At 36.7% G+C, this 17,474-nt stretch overlaps 1 protein-coding gene across 1 annotated transcript in view; it reads left to right on the forward strand.

Moving 5' to 3' along the window:
* Positions 1 to 17,474, forward strand: part of ADCY2 (adenylate cyclase 2) — a 206,976-nt gene that overhangs the window by 86,007 nt on the left and 103,495 nt on the right. Inside the window, exon 4 of the mRNA XM_038175758.2 lies at positions 9,696 to 9,845. Within this exon, the coding sequence (XP_038031686.1) occupies positions 9,696 to 9,845 (150 nt within the window). The remainder of the gene's footprint in view (positions 1 to 9,695; positions 9,846 to 17,474) is intronic.

Raw genomic sequence — 17,474 nt, forward strand, 5'->3', positions numbered from 1 at the left:
GCTGATTTTAATATTCATCTTCATACAGTTTGACCTTAAACCTGATATAGAATGTTTGTAACATGCTATTTTTGTATGAGCTCATACCTGGAAGAGGTAAAGAAAGCTTTATATTTTGTCATATTCATTACATCTGTTAAGAGTATAGAAGAATATTGTGTATTTTTTTTATTTTTTATTTTTTATATGGTTCATAAAAGTCATCCTGCTTTCTTAAGGATTTCTAAAAATCAATGTAACTTAACAGGTGTCGTTACTGCAATTTTTGTTTGTCTCCTGCGCTGTGGGAGACTTAATTACTTTTCACCTGGAACAGGAGGTGCACTGTACCGTCAGTATGAGCCTGGAAATCATTATAACTTGTCTAGTGCCAGAAAGTGCCTTAGCGTCCTAAGTGTGCTATCAGGCAGAAATAGAGGTTAATGTACAGATTAAAAAGCTAGAGGGAACTGTGACAATCACCTGGTCAAGCAGATCCCACAGATGCCCGTGAAAGCCGATCTTGCTCTCAGTTTTAGTGACACAAACTGACTCGCAGTCACAGGGTTTGGTGGATAAGCTGACCAACCAGTGGTGGGTCTTACAAAACCTTTGGAGGATGGGGCTTTTCTGTCATGATACCTGCACCTCAGTAGACTTAATTTTGAGAAAAGTTTTACTGACTTATTCAAAAGCAAGGCTTAGGCTCCGGGTGATTGGAACTGCTTCATGCATAAAAACCTCAAGGAGAGAGAATGATTTGGCAGAAGGAAAAAGGGTGAGAGGAGTCAGAACAAAAGTCTCCTGAGTTGGTTGTTGCCAGATGTGACTGAGGTGTAAATAGGCTGTTTCAATCGAAATGAACTAGGACCAAATTTTCAAAGGTATCTGTGGGCCTAAAAGCCATTTTGGAAGATTATATTGGGTGCTTTGATCTCCATGTGAGCTAGGCACCTAGGCATCTTGAAAATCAATTTTCCATTTATCTTGCAATGAGTTGTGAGGTTTCAGGAGCTAGTGTGTTTAGAGTGGGACAAGACTACTGTAGGCTGTGGTGTTGAGTAGGCCTTTTGGTCTGAAGACCGTTACATGGAGAGGCTGTTGGAGCTTTGAATACAAAGCTATGTAAAAATGATTGACAACCAGGTGAAGAAGATTAAGAAATAATCTTGGGCAGCAGCTTGCAAGTGTTGTTCAGATCAATATTATGTTCCTAACCTGACAATTCTTATATAGGTTGCTGGTTCCCCCTCCCTCCATGAAGTAAGTGATGTTGATTGCTTTTGACAAACTTTGAAGCAGCACAAAAAGGGGGGGAAAATTGTGTCTACTCCTATGTCATGGAGCTTCTAAAGAGCCTTTCTGTATCTGCTTTGACACAGTTATAGCCTTACTTTAAAATCCAGATTGATTTGTTTCTCTTAACATGGACGAAACTTGATTCTATCTTGTGAGCTGATTTTTCCTGTCAGAATTAAAGCTTGGAGATGTTTGCTGTGATCTAGGTCATGCTGACCTTAATTAAAGATGGGTTCACCATGTGTCAGGTAATGTTACAGACTATTTCAATAGTCCCCTACTGCAGTAGTTCTTTAAGAAATAAAAATAATTAAAAAAAAATAAAACCCACAAAACTAGCAAATGTGCACAGCATAGGCAAGCTAAAAGACATGCAGTTAATTTGTTTCCAAAACATCTTTATTCAAATGCGATTTAAATTTCCTCAGTTATGGAAACATTTCCCATGATATGATTGAAGTTCCTGTAACTACCATAAACAGGCTAGATGGGAGATAATCTAGAGTATTTAATTTGTTTGTTTGTTGTTAACAATAATAGCAGGCATGTCTAGTCTAAAATTCAGTATGCGAAACTTAGTCATTTGCCACCTACTCTCCCTTTTGTGTATTTTTTTTCTGCTGTTCATGTATTACTGTTATGTGCAGCCTGTAATTTCTTCTTTGCCTGGTGACCTGCTCTGTTATAGGATCTGGGCAGGCTGCCTGGGGATCACATGAAGAAAGAGGGATAGTCTCTTCTGTAGGACGAGAGGAGAGTGTACAGTCCTTGTTGGATACCACATTGCTTAGCTACCCTGTCATACATCTGTACCCCCAAAACATGATGAAGAGCGAGATGGTTGGAAGCTCTGCATCTGGTTAATTACATTCAACTTTTCCTGTCATGGCTGCAAGGTCATTGATTTTCCTTGGGGGTTGGAAAAAAAAAAAAAAGACCTATGGAGAAAATGCCTTGTTTGAGAGGCAGCATATGATACTCTTGCTATTTCATATCAAACTATTGAAACATGCTATCAAATGTTGACAGCATAAAAATGATTTGATTATGTTCAACAAAGTATTACTTCAGGGAGACATTTAGACTCCCAGATTCATCTTACAGATATGTCTATAACTGTAATGCATTTCCTTAAAAACGTCTGTGACAGTTGGGTGGTTTTTATTACCACCTTGATCGGCATCGTGTTCCAGCCTGAGCACTGTCTGGTCCTACCACAAACTCTTTGAGGCAGTTGATTTACTCGTAATATTTCTCCAGTGTATGAGTAATACAGAAGCTAATGCAGTGAATGAAATCATTTCCTCACTTTAAAACTTCTTTCATTTTCTTCTGCCGTAAGATGATTTCTCTATAATTCTAATTTCTTTTTTCACTTAATACTATATACTTACTTGCACTAATTCTTCTATTCCTTTTATACTTCAGTTCTTAATTATCTATCTGATACTAGTCTGTAGTTGTGGTGAGAGACTAATTATTTCTTACATACATAGAGAAAATTTTAATGGACTTCCAGCTTCTCTGCTGCAGTTTATTTTTAGATGTTCTTAACCATATAAAACAATAATGGGTTGGGTTGTGAGGTAGATTTTTTTTAAATTTGGATTTGAGTATCCTACTGGTAGTTGTTCAGATATATACATTAAGTATTTTCAAGCTGACTATAAGCACGTTACTTAGGGGCTTTGGATTGAACATTAAATGAATGCTGTAAGATGAGTGGTGGTGGAGCGCCTCCCATTGGAAAACTCTCTGGATTTTGAGTATTTAGAAGATGGAAGCAAGCATGCAATTCTAGGAGGGTTTAACCCTCATCTTTAAAGAGGAAAGATACCTGGTTCTCTCCTAGGTTAATTTTGTTGGTCATTCCAAATGCTGAAACACCTACAAACTATGTGGTGTAAAAAGCAGCATTAAAACTTAAAGAAGGAATCCTTGCTAATATTTCTACTTTATTTTTAACCTAATTTGTTACATAAATGAGGCTTGATGATTTTCAGTTCACTACCTGTTATTTCATCCTTCTTCTGGTAGCTTTTGAACCTATTGAGTCATTTCAGCAAAACTTGCCAAACTATGAAAAATTACATTGAAATATGTTCAGAGATGACTTATGTTTCATGAATAAATTTTATGAAGCCTGGTAGGTAACATGGAAGAAATTTCATGCAGACTTGTAGAAAGTACAGGAGAAATATCCTAGCGATACTCATGCTGAGGAAATGGGAGGAGAAATCTACTGTTACAGAATTAACTTGGCAGCATACTAGTCCCGTAAGTAAATATATATTACACATTCTAGTCCTTTTTTTTTAGATTTTTTTTTTTTAGTGTGAGGAAGGTTAATTACTTAGATAAGGTTGAGGGTATCTTGAAAATCAGAAGTGTGACTCACAATTCTGGGATAACACTTGAGATTTTAATTTGGATGAAAGTATCAGTTGTTTACAGGTTCTGGTTCCAAAATTCAAGCCAAACTTGAAGCTACCTTTTAGTTTTACTTAAACGTACATCTGAATAAGTCTGTTGATTTGTTCCATTCTGTTCCAATTAATTGCATATTCAAATGTGTTCAAACAGTTTTAGTAGTAGAGAAATAAAATGATCCCTGATGCACATGGAAATATAACTCTAACTCTTCCCTGCAAGCAGAAAGGGGAGTGCAGTGGTTGGGTTCTTCCTCTTGAGTGAAGAGAATGAGCTCTCTTCTGGCAAAAATAAATAAAAAAATAAATTATATATATATATATTATATACATATTATATATATTGAAAACATGAAGGCATTAATCAATACACGATATTGATTGTGCATTACACAGAAGTGTTCTAAAGGGACCATAACTCTGATTCTTTTTTCTAGTCTTTTTTTTTTTTTTTTTTGATTCAGGAATTTGCAGTTTATGATCTGTTTTCATCCACACTGGCATATAGATAGGCTCAGATACAAGTTCAGAGCTGAATAAAATAAATTCATTCCACAAAACAGCCTGCAGCGGTAAGAAATACTAATACAAAAAAGAATATCTTGCTGATGCCCACAATGCTCTGATAGCAAAACCTAAAAGAATTATACATACAAATTAGAAGAAGGTGCCATATAACGACAAGTTCATAACTTAATGTTTTGTACAATGTCATTCCCGTCCACAAAGGGACTTTTTACTAAATTTACTGTAGCACTGAAAAATATGGAACACTTGCTGATACCTGGAATAAAAAATTCAAACAATTTTTTTGTGTTGATTCTCCATTGTTTCAATGAAATCCTAGCTTTTTTTGTAATTGGGATATTTCTCATAGAATTGCAGTTTTTCTATTTACAGATTTTTATGAAAAATATTTGAGGTTCTATTTAGTGTAAAGTATCTGAGGGTACTTGATTTTGTTTATTTCGTTCATCTGTAGTATGTTCTTACTGTGTTTCGTGAGGATTTAAATACCTTTTACCTTTCAGAGTACTAAATAAGTCAGTCATCTAAGAATTTTTACTCTTGCTTCCTAAGGGAATGTATGCAATTGTCCATATTCTGTCTGCTCTTCAATCTGTCTAGTTCTGCACCCAAATAACTTTAATCCATAAACTTCCACCATCATCTCTGAAGCAGAAACAGAAATCGGAAGGAACACTACATTCCTGTATGAAAAATGTGAACTTTGTCATGCCAGAGACCTTGCCTGAATTAGAGTTCTTGCTAAGACCAATGTAGGAAGATGACAGTTGTTACCAAGCGTGACCAGGCAGCACTGGATCAATAGATCAGTAGTTCTAGGCCAGTTATAGCAGCCACTGGCCTGTGTGAGGAGTTGGAATTATTTCATAAATAAGGAAATAAAGGGGTAAAAGGATTCCTGTAGGAATCCAGACTTCATTTATTTTTCTACTCTCAAAACTGCTTGTTTTTGAAAGGGCAGTTGCTGTATGGGCAAATAATCTCTTTGCATTTCCATCATCTGTCACTTTAGCTATCATGCAGCTATACTATTGCTGGAAATTAAATGTATTAAAGCATTGGAACTCCAACTTCACACATTTCTAGGTGTGGAAACATGAAATACGACTACGCAGAGTTCCCTGGGCAAGACTGTTGTATGCAAAAGCTGGAGAACCTTCTAATACATTACTAAAATAATTGTATTATGCATAGTATATGGTGGCCATGCAAGTTAGTAATTTACACTATGGCTGAGCATATCCTTTTTAAAATGCTGTTTTTCAATTTCTTTTAACTGTATTAACTGTACAGTGTTGTTCTTTCTAACTGAATTTTCCCTGAACTTAAAACCTTAAAGATTCCAAAGAAATATAGAATTGTTTCCTAGCTTGGCTAGTCACACCACAGACCATCAAAAGAGAGGCCCAATGGGAAGAGAGACTATTCATCTTTGCAGAGCCAGAGAAATTGCACCTTGGCAGTGATACAAGATTTTCTTTTTTACTCCCATTAACGTCTATGCAGACATTATAAATTATAGCCTTTCTTGTCCACTCCTCACCTTTCATTTCCTTAGCTTTCTTGTTGAGAAGAAAGCTGGGCTTAGACTTTAAAAGATTTTTTTTTTGTTTTTGTTTTTGTTTTGGTGAAAATTCTGTTCATCCAAGAACTGCAGTAAATATCCAAAGAGTATCTCAGAAAAAAGAAATGCAATAACATAAACTGGTGGCTTTCCAGTTAGGTGAACTCTGTAGAGAGCATTGATTTTTATTTGAATACAGTTACTAAGTTACTGAACTGAGTTGTCTTTCAGTTCAGAATCAGCCTATATTTTAACTTGTTTACTTATATGTAGCATAGTACTTCCTTGCATACACATACATTTGTAGGTAGCTTTCATCAACTGAACTAGGAAATTGCATTAAAGTGCAATCTATGCAGTAGACTGCTTTTTCTGAGCAACTCAGTTAACTTTACAGCTCTCTTGAGAAATTAGTCATAGCTACTTAACTTTGTCTTCATTTGCTTTTAAATATAATCTATTTTGTTAGTTAAGCACTAGACATCAGACCATTTTATCTTCACTGGTACTAAAAAACACATCTGCCTGAATGCAAAAATACAATTCATAAAATGCTGTATTGCCTGGAAGTGCACACAGTGTTCTGTAGATCTTCTGTAGATCAAAAGAAGGGAGAGATCAGGCATGGTCAATCAGGCGTCCTTGAGTGACTAGAAGTGTGGGGTAGTACTTGGAATATTTAGAGATGCTTCTCAGTGGTCCCTTGGTGTTCCTTGCATTATTTTTTTTTATTCATATTTAGATCACATTTTGTAGACATTGAATTTAGGTATTGATTAAGCAGAAAACCTTGCTACAGTGTACAGTTAATGTATATATGTAAAGGGATCCAGGTGGCCAAGGAGATGTACTTGCATCTCCACTGCCTGTATAGAGAACTGCTGTATGACTCAGTATTTCTATCTGGAAAATTGAGTGGGAGGTTTCTAGAGTTTATCAATATTACTGTTTGTTTTTTCCCTCCATACATTGTTTGTAAGGGAGTTCAACTGTGTTCATGCAGTACTGTCTTTAAGGTCATCCTATGCTTTTTATGCTGGTGAGTTACCATTGGAGGTTATACCTTTTTTAGTCTAGTCTCAGTCTTGTCCAACTTGACAGGAGCCAGAGCCCAAACCATGTTACTTAGGCTATTAAGGTACCCCTTAATTCTGTTATACAGGCTTTTGATTACAGCTTTTTCTGCACAGTTGATAAGAGCTTTCATCGCAAAATGAAGAGCGTTTCCCACCAGAAAAGCCACATCATCTTCTTTTATTCTCTGAAACAGATCTGCTGGGTGGGGAGGGAAATAGAGGAAGAGAAATGGGCTTGTAGGGTCATAGCCTAGAGACAAGGCAGAAGTCTACTCTGACTCAGGATTTCATTCCAATGAATGAAATGATGCAGAGCATGGAGTCTTCTGGGAGCAGGTGCCTGACAGAAAGACAGGAGGAATTTGTATACAATTACATGCTGATTAGAACACTAGATTAGGAAGTGGCAAGCTTGGTTAAGTTTCCCTTGGTCTGAAAAAATTTGAATTTGTTCTTTCCGTGATGATGCATACGAGAATTTACAGCAAAGCTTGGATGGTGCTTATCTTCACCCCATGTGTTGAAACTGGACTGCTGTTCAGGAAAAAATAAATCAAGATTTAGGAGAAGAGAATCTCAGAAGTATTTGTATTTTCCATTAAAAGTTTTATAGCCAATTGTGTTTCATTCAATAACTCTTATTGACAAAAACAGAAATACTTGTTCAAGCAGCACAGATAAAACAGCTGTTGGTCTGAGTTAGAAACCATTTAATCCTTTTCCTGGAAATTTCTTTCTGAGTCAATAGCTTAGTGACACATTTCTGAATGAACTCCATGCTAGCCACAGGAATTAACGATATGTTGAACACAGTTTCAATCTACATATTCACTTACATTCTTACGTGTTACATCTACACTAAGTATGGCAATAGGCTTTGAGCAGCCTAATTCAGGTGCTGGAAGCCAGCACAGAGCTTCATGTGGGCTGAATTATCCCATTGAGAATCTGAAAAGCCTAGTTAATTAGCTTCCTTGCCTGTCAGTCACTTGTTTCCATCTATTTTCTCACTTCAGCTGGTTCAGTCATAAAACTGTAATCTGTTTTTTTCTATGGCTGTGAAGATGATACTCATAATTTACTCCTCCATCTAGCTATCTCAGTATATTTTTTAATTTTGGTTGGTTGTATTCCTGAAGTTTTGCAGTAGTCAATTACTTTATGAATCTGGACAGTACATTTAGCAAGTTCATGTGCAGCTTTTGAAGAGCTATCTGGACATAGAGATTTGTAAGGCTGCACCTGGAGTACTCTGTCCAGTGATGCCCCCCAGAGAGAACTAGATATACTGGGAAGAGTCCAATGGAGAGCTACCAAGATGTTAAGGGACTGGAGCAACTAGCTCTCCTATAAGGAGAGGCTGAGAGAGCTGGGATGGTTCAGCCTGGAGAAGAGGAGGCTTCAGGCAAAATATCAGTGTAGGTAAATACTTGAAGAGAGGGTATATAAAGGAGATGGAGCCAGGCTCTTTTCAGTGGTACCTACTGCCCAGACAAGAGCCAGTGGGCCCAAGCTGAAATATAAGAGGCTCCCTCTGAACATCTGGAAATGTTTTTTTTCTGTGCAGATGGCTGAGCACTGGCACAGGTTGCCCAGAGAGGTCATGGAGATCTCCAAAAATCAACTGGGCATGGTCCTGGGAAACCTACCCTAGCTGGGCCTGCTTGAGCAGGGAGGGGGAGAATTGGACCAGATTGACCTCCAGAGGTCTATGTCAACCTAAACCATTCTCTGATTCTGTGACACTTCATGGCAGCATTGATAATTGATTTTGATTAACATCAGTTTACACTTTGTGGCAAAAACCTTTCCACTGCATATCTGAGAATTTTCTATGCCCGGTGATCTTTATTTTCAGGCATTTGTTCTCATTTAACAATTTCATTTCAAAAACCAGCTGTGACTGTCAGTTTGTACACACTACCTTTCTGCTGTAATCTCTCACAAGTTCTTTGTTCACTAATCCATGTCTGCTGAGAGCACCATGACGTTACTGGCATCAAAGCAGAATCAAGCAGTGATGATTTAAAATGAAATATAAAACTGTTTTGAGTTCAAAAGCTGTTCTGCAGTCATCTCTTTTGCACCCAATTCAGAAGAAATGTTACATTTAAACTATTTTTATCCTGATTTTAAGCAAACTTATTTCTCACGTTCACGTACTGTCGTATACATCGAGCATCTGATACTGCAAGCTTGAAAGTAAATTTTATAGATTTAGCTTTGTGTTTTAGGCAAATGTGGTGTTTTGACAGTAGCTAAAAGCGTATTCTAGAGGAGAGATGTTACCTCTTGCAACGTAAATGTTGCTCAGCCTCAGCAATGTTGATGTTTATAGCTGACTGACAGGTGGTTGTGGGTCAGGGTGAGATAAAATGCAAATCTGGATGTTGACATTAGTGTCTTTTTACCCTTTAATCATATGTCACTGTAAAAGAAAATGTATTTCCAGAAGAAGTTGACAATCATGTGGCTTCTGGTGTTGTTTCTAGGAGCTGTAACTATCATTTTACAGCAGTAGATCATGCTCCCACCTAAATAATACTCAACAGTGGATGCAGAACATGAGCTGAATTTATTTTTTGGGAAGTGTATACCTCATAGAATAGGCAAATATTGTTCATTATTGTTCTTATTTCATCCTAAATGGAAATAGAATTGCTTTTCCACTGATTGTGAACGCTTTTTGAAAGGTGAGCCTTGGCTACGAGTCAAACAAAAGCAAAATATGTAATTGCTTCAGCATTCTTTCATTGCAGGTTAGGACTGTAATCTGTTAATTTAAATAAGTTCCTTGACACATTTTTTTTAACCCCCTAGATATTGGCAAATGTAATCATTTTCATCTGTGGAAACTTGGCAGGAGCATACCACAAACACCTCATGGAACTGGCACTGCAGCAGACGTATCAGGACACATGCAACTGCATCAAATCCCGTATCAAGTTGGAATTTGAGAAGCGGCAACAGGTAAAGTCACACTCATGTTTGGGTCTGTTTTGATGTTTTCACACTATCACCTCCCTATTTGTCACTGTATGATCATGTTTGTCAGTGCAGGAACACTTACTGAATTTAGTAAAAGTGATTTGATGAAATATACAAATCTTTTCTATGGGGTTTTGCACAATTTCCATCTGAATATAAGATGGCATTATGTTTATTTGTGTCATCATATACATGTTTTCTTCTTATTCTTCTTTCTTTCTTCTTCTGTTTATTTTATGAAAGTATTTTGTTAAAAGGGAAGCGGAAATGCTATATAGATTGTTTTTGTTTTTTGTTGTCCTCATTGGATGAGCTGTGTGATGTACTTGTATGCTTTGGGAATCATCAGTTCTTCATGCCCAAGGTTGGTACTGTAAAATCATTGCCAGAAGATATCACTGCACTGTTTTTGAAAAGTATTTGAAACTACAATACTGATGAATCATGTGATATAGTTCTAGGGGTCAGGTATGTTAAGAAGAGCTAGGGGAATTGCATAATGAGACTATCTGTCATTTATTGTAGCAGCTGAATAAAAGGCTTCTCTGATTGCTTTATATAGTTCTTTGTCTCTTTGCAACTTCTTTACTGTGCCTATCATCCTGACAGATAGGTGTTTCATTTAAGAGAATTTGAAATACAAATTAGTTCATCAAGTAGTAAAGAAGATAGGTGTATTTTGCTCTCAAGGTCACCAGACTGAAACTTCTATGAACTGTCAAGGGTCAGAGAATAGAGCCCACTGATAAATATATCAAATTAATTAAGGGATGTACACACTTCAGTGCATTGTAGGTCTGCATTTAGACATTTTTGTTGCTAATAACAGATGGATCAATGACTAATTAAACTGAAGTAAGCAAAGTATTCAATGAATGTTAATGATTTTTCTGACCTCTGATAAACAACTGGATCATCTGATCTTACGTAGATTTCTTCAGCCTTTATCCTCTCAACCTTGTAACATGCATCTTCACCCATGCCACATTTTTTGCAGCTAAAAAGACAAGGGGAAGCATATCCTCGTGATAACACTTACAAATGCCAGATATTTAAATGTGAAAAGGTAAATGAGGATTAATTTGAGAAGAACTCTTCTCCAGGGTGATGTGCTTCTGTGTCTGCAAGCTTTAGCCCAGAAGTGGATGTGCTTCAGTCTGTCTTTTAATACTGTTTGTTTGCTAAGATGATCATCCCCATTGTTAGTATTCAGGTAGCAAGTCGATAATATTGATGACTATTTATAGAGGATAGAGATACATTGAAACACAAGGAGCAGGTGCATATTAAAAAACATTGGGTTTGATCAAAACCTTTATTAGCCTGTGAAAGGTTGTAGTCTAACCCTTGAAACCATATATTTTTCACACACACACAAAATAATTCATCGAGAAGCACCACTTTTACACAAGTGCAGAGCTACTTTTACACAAGTGCAGAGTGTAGGATGTGCTTCTAAATGCTTAGAGCTCTAGATCAAGTTTGCACTCATGGGTACCATTCATATTCCAAATTACTCCATTAATTTCCTCCTAATTTGTTTGAGAATAGAGCCATCCAGACATAGTTGGCTGTTGCTTTTCAATTGTTTTCTTTGTCTTTGAATAACTGAATAACCTTTCTGTGAACACCATTTTTATTATATTAGTAGATATGTATATTGAATTACCACTCAACAATTATTCTAAAGAACTCAATAGAAACACTGAATTCAGTGTTTTCAAGGGAGACTAACACCTTAACATATGGTGAAACAGGGGTGTGTGTATATATAATATATATATATATATATATATATGTATGTATATATATGTATGTATATATATATATATATATATATAACTCAGGCAGGGCTGAAGACCCAGGGCTGAGCTGAAATGGGGCTTCTAGGCCCATGGGCAGAGGTGGTGTCTGGAGGCCCAGGTGAGGCTGTTAAGGCCTATGAATGTGCTCAAGCCCTTCACAATTTCATATGATTTATCGCATAGATGTAATCATTAGGCTTGGTTTCAGTTTGCCTGGTATAATATGTGCTGCTTGCTTACAAGTGTATATGTTTAGATGTTTGTGTATTATGAGCCATGACTTTTATGAACTGTTTTTTTGTATGTTTTTTTTTTTTTTCTTTTTTAATCCCATTAGTGTTGTAAGAATCCGTTTCAAACTCCTGTGGCAAAAGGAGTTATTTTGGATGCCTGCTTTGGTGTTTCTCACACAGCTTTTCTAACTTTAAAGTGTACATAAAAGGAATTGTGAAACTATTCTGACCTCTGTAGACTTGCAACCTTATGTCAAGATACATATTTAAAATAGCCTCTCATAACATTATTTGTCTCACTGATACAGCCTGGCTGACAGTTTGTAGGGGTAATGACTCACTAACACTGAGTACAAGATCTTGATGCTGACAAGTAGTTAACATAATTGCTCTTCTCTCTTTCTTCTGGTGCTTTGTGTTATAAGGCATAGGAATAGTCTAAGAAGTTCTTACAACAGAGCAGAGAGATGTTTGTAAGGTGTTGGTGTTCAGTGGGTTCTCTAAAATGTTATCTTTAAAAAGGAGGCAGTATAATGATGGTTTTGGAAACAACACTCAGGTAGCAGATGAAAATGAATGAGATTTTAAACCATTGAATGGCATTTTAATTTTTTCACTGAAACATGGTGAACCATTCATTACCAGCACTGCAATGCTTCCGAAATTGTTTTAAAATGAATCCAAAACAGAAAGACCTGATGCATTTTTGAGATTTGAGGCCATTAGTGAAAAACAGAAACATTTGAAATTTGGAGTTAATATTATAAAATGTGGATTCTTGTAAGTTCAATTAATGCATTTTTAAAATGTAAACTATTCATATTTTCAGGAACATAGCACAGTTTTTCTGAGGGCTTCCTGGCTTTCTTTCTTTAGAGAATGGCTTGGGTTGAAAGGGACTTTAAAGACCACCCAGTTCGAACCCTCTGCCATGGGCAGGACACGTCCCACCAGACCAGGTTACCCAAAGCCCCATCCAACCTGGCCTTGAACACCTCCAGGGATGGGGCATCCACAGCTTCCCTGGGCATGCTAGATCTTCAGGACTCAACTGCACCAATTGTTAGGCCTCAACTATTGTGAGCAAAAGGGAGCACGCTGAGAATACAGAGCACAGAATATATTCTGAGTCTAATTAAAGTCGTAACAATCTAGTGAAAATATAATTATTATCAGTATTTCAGTTACAATAATTGTAACAGTTACAGTCCAAATAATCTAATTAACTCGGAAAAGTGTAAACAACTAAAACTGTTATGAAGTAAACCTTCCAATGTCTTCCTTTTTTCTCTGCTGTTGTCCTCAGCCTTGAGTAGACATGCTGCCCAGCAATGCAGGATGGCTACTGCTAGTGTCAGGCCATGTGATTTGTACTGCGCCCGCAAGGCCTCAGGATGGATTGATAGATAAATAGTTACACACACAAACTGTTTCCCAGTTGCCCATAAACAAGATTTTGAGTGTGACACTTCATGTGCCCCTCAGGGTCCTGAGGTGAATGATACCGATGTTACTTGAGCAGAAAGCTGTGCAGGGGTGCCAGACCCTGCCCCGTGCCCTCCTGGAGCAAATCTGGCACGTGGGAGGCAGCAGGCCCCTGCCCACTGAGCCATGACTGTCTCTGCTAAAATCAGGCCAAGAAGTGCTCAGAGAAGTCTAAAGATGGTGTGTGAAATACAGGGCTTGTAACGTTGTGGTAAAAAGTGTGTTTTCTGGGCTACAGAGGCCTTGAGCTCTTCATCTATTACTGAACTTAGATCTGTTTGGATTAAGGTATGATCCAAAGGATCTATAGTCCTGAGGTCCCTTCCAACCTGCTCTGTCCATGAGCCTCTAGTTTTCTTAATGTTTTTCTGAATGTTGAAAAATGCATGAATGTTGTGATTTCAAATAGAGACAAATGACGTGTCTCCTTGCATCATATCGTATAATGGCAAATGAATGGTGTCTGTATAAAAAATCCTATTGGGTATTGACAAAATTCTTCCAGGTTTCTGACTCTTGCTTACTGAAGAGTAACACAAGAAATATGTATCCATTTTTATTCCAACTTGTTGATGAGAATAGTAGTAATTTTGCAAGAAGTGTATGTTTGTTGTCAAAAGTGAAGTGATTTGAAAATTGCATAGGGCATATCTGTACCCATTGCTACTTCATTAAGTTTATATTTCCCAGTCTCTGAAGAAGTATTATTCAGAATTGAAATGGATTAAATAAGCATGATGTTATTATGATTAGAAGAATGTTTTCTAATTATTTTTGAGTCTGCAATTAATTTTCCTCAAAGGTAAGGTTCAATATTTCAACAGAAAATCCAAAACTTGGTTTAAAAAAAGTATTTGAATAGATTCCTGGTCTTCAACTGGAGACTGAAAAGTACTTCTGACTCTACATTTCAGAATTGCTTCTTTACTGTTTTCATGCTAAGTCATTTCATGTGATCCATATTTTTAAATAGGAAATCAGTACACATTGATAAATTTAAATTAATGTACACACTGGTAGGTTTAAACTTAATGGTTTTGTGCATAAAATCTTTAGATACAGAATTTTTTAATGCAGACTGGCAAAAAGTGGGTCACTTGTTCAGGGTCCAAAATACAAATTTATGAACCTGCTTCGGGCACTGAATTTTGATGGGTCCATCTGTCTTAGTTTGTTTTGAGCTATGTCATGTTTTAGAAAGCACATTTCACTGATAAATTTCAAATGGCTAATAACATACTTTTATAGGGCACATCAGTAGCTTATTGTTGAAAATAATAACTATACAGTGACTAAATAAAATGACTATATAATATTTGTGATACCTTTCTGCATTTTCCATTGCAGTTACTCTTCTCATCCTACAGTAGCTGTTTAGTACTGTTATTTCTGTTTATGACCCCTATAATGTGTTTCATGGACATTATAATGGTGATTATGGTTTACTGTATTGTGTGAAAGAGGTAAAATACCATGTGAAAGTTAGCATTAGCATCGTACGACAAAGCAGGAAGCTTGATTTAGCAAAAGTGGTAATAGGGAGAATAACTTCAGTTATTGTAAGTATTAATACTTTCCCTTTTATGCTTCTATATTCTGTAACTGTAATCTGATGTGGAAGAGCATTTTTAAACTATTTCATTCAAAAATCACTATCACATGCACCTTTGCTTTAATAGGTCTGTCAGAAAAATGGATGTGTACATAACAGCCTCACAGTTTAATCATTTTGGAATGACATTCTTTTAATTCTGTTTTATCATTGTCGGTGGTTCAATATTATTTTTGGCTTTAGACATCAACAAAGGTCTTTGAAATAGGGTAATAGGGTGTTTTTTTTTTTGTTTGTTTGTTTTTAAAAGGAGTTGTTACTGGTCTGAGCTGGACAAGTTCTGATAAAAAGGTGTATCCAGAATGATACTTTGAGCTTGTCCCTATTGACCACTGTTTTCTTACAGTTTATTTACAAAGATTTATTTATGAAGCCCAGTTCGTCAGAGCTAGACAACCTGCTTTTCAGCTCTTCACAGCAAAGTCTTGAGTTATCAAAATATTGTTAGGGATTGCTTTGTCAGGAAAGTAGTGACTACGATGGAACAATGTTTGTTTCAATCTCTGGAACATATATTTAATTTCTGAATATTTTGGGGTGGGGGGGGGGAAGTGTATTTAAATACATGGAAAGGATAGAGAATAATTAGGGTTTTCCTGGTAATGGTAGTAGAACAAGTGAAACTTTAACCATCATTCATAGTGACTGTGCAGTAGCTGCTGGATTACCCCAAAGATTTTTCCACTTCTTTAAATAGCCTAATTCTGTTAATAGCATCATTACGTGCACTGTAAATGTATCCCTGACATTTACTCTGCTTTAATAGTGACTATACTGTTCATTCACTTCAGTTGTACTTGGAGACATCTCAGTATAGCCTGGTTCATTCTGCCTTCTGTCATTCAACAAGGAAAATGGAAATAAGAACGCAATTTTATATCTTCTTTTAGGGTGAAGCGCTTAAGTTTAGTACATTCTGTATCTGGTAATAACAAGCATTACCAAACAAGTATCTGTCATTTATGGCAAAGAAGATGGTAGTGCTGTGAGAGGCACCTAGAAGGCATTAAAATTAATGCATTTATTTTGCATAGCTTTGCATATAGCACAGAATTATAATATTTCCTGGCTGTACTTCCCATCCCCCTCCATCCGCTGGATTCATCCTCCCTCTTTACTGCTGCAAACATTTCAATACGTTTATTAGGAAGCTTTCAGTTTGTGGGGCAGCAATTGCCTTTTTTTTACCCCTTATTTGATTCCTGCTCATGGTACTTGTTGGTTAAATTCATGCTTTCTTAGTGCTAAACACACTGCTGTGATTTTGGAAAAAAAAGGTCTCAGACAGTAGGCTTGTCAATAAATGTAACAGTTACTGGAAAAAAGATTTCCTGCTCACCATGACTTCTGAGTCTCAAAAAGTGACTGTGGAACATCCTTTGTACAGCACAGTCTGACAAATAAGGCACTCCAGGCTTTTATTATCCAAGTCAGTTACAGTGCTTTACTTTTGTGTCATGACCATGACTTGTAGATCAAAAGACAATAGCAAAGGTAGTGATAGAAAGTATACAGGCTTCATATATATGCCTTGCTGACCAGGGCTTTTTTGAGGCAGAAAAGATACTTGATTCTTTGCCTGCAAATCGATGATGTACTACATTAGCAACCTGCATCTTGTTTTAAGGCCTGGAGCTATTCTTTCATAATCTTCAGTGTTTCAAAAATTGCTTAGAGGCTTCTGTCCTGTTGAGCGGGAATCCTGGCCCTCCACCTGCACTTTTTCACTTTACCCCTTCACCTAAACTCCAGAAAACTCCAAAGATCCATTGGGTGTGCAGCTTTCAGATTTTTGCTTTGCTAAATTGTTTGTAGGTCCTATGAGAGATCCCTTTTGTAGATAGATATGCTTGCCATGGTTTGAAATGTGCCTTTCACTGGAGGGAATGTATGTGTCATTGTTAAGGGGAGAGAGATCATCACTGGAAGCCATAGGAAGACCCTCATAATGTCCACCATTTTGAAATGAAAGGCTTAGCAAACATTTTGGATAAGTATCTACTGCACAGGTCAATAGAGAGACTGCAGTCCCTGCATGTAATGTTTTTTTTTCCTTCCTCGGGACTTCATAGAGAGAAAAGGTCCCTTAATATTTTGCAGTAAAGTAGATGAGATCTCAGCAGCTTCTCTCAGTGGGTAGATCTGCAGTAATTTATAACATCTAACATACTCAGATAAACCAATGAGTCATGCTGCTTTGTTTTATTTTAAAGCAAAATCTGTAGTTTAAGCAGATACTAATTGCCACATTTTCATAGATATCCCAATAATTCTGATGAAATATACAGCTGGCAGGCAGATGTTAATTTTTGTCATGCCACCTGCAATTTTGTCAGCCACATCATGAAAACTAAAATTAATAGCTAAAATGTAGTTCTTTTTCAAAAACAGAATATCTTTTGACAGTGAGTCCAAAGTTTTCAATTGTTAATTATTCCCATAATTAACTGCCTCATTTTTTAAATTGACATTTTAT

Source organism: Anas platyrhynchos, chromosome 2 (genome assembly GCF_047663525.1).
Source record: "Anas platyrhynchos isolate ZD024472 breed Pekin duck chromosome 2, IASCAAS_PekinDuck_T2T, whole genome shotgun sequence".
Taxonomy (NCBI): domain Eukaryota; kingdom Metazoa; phylum Chordata; class Aves; order Anseriformes; family Anatidae; genus Anas; species Anas platyrhynchos.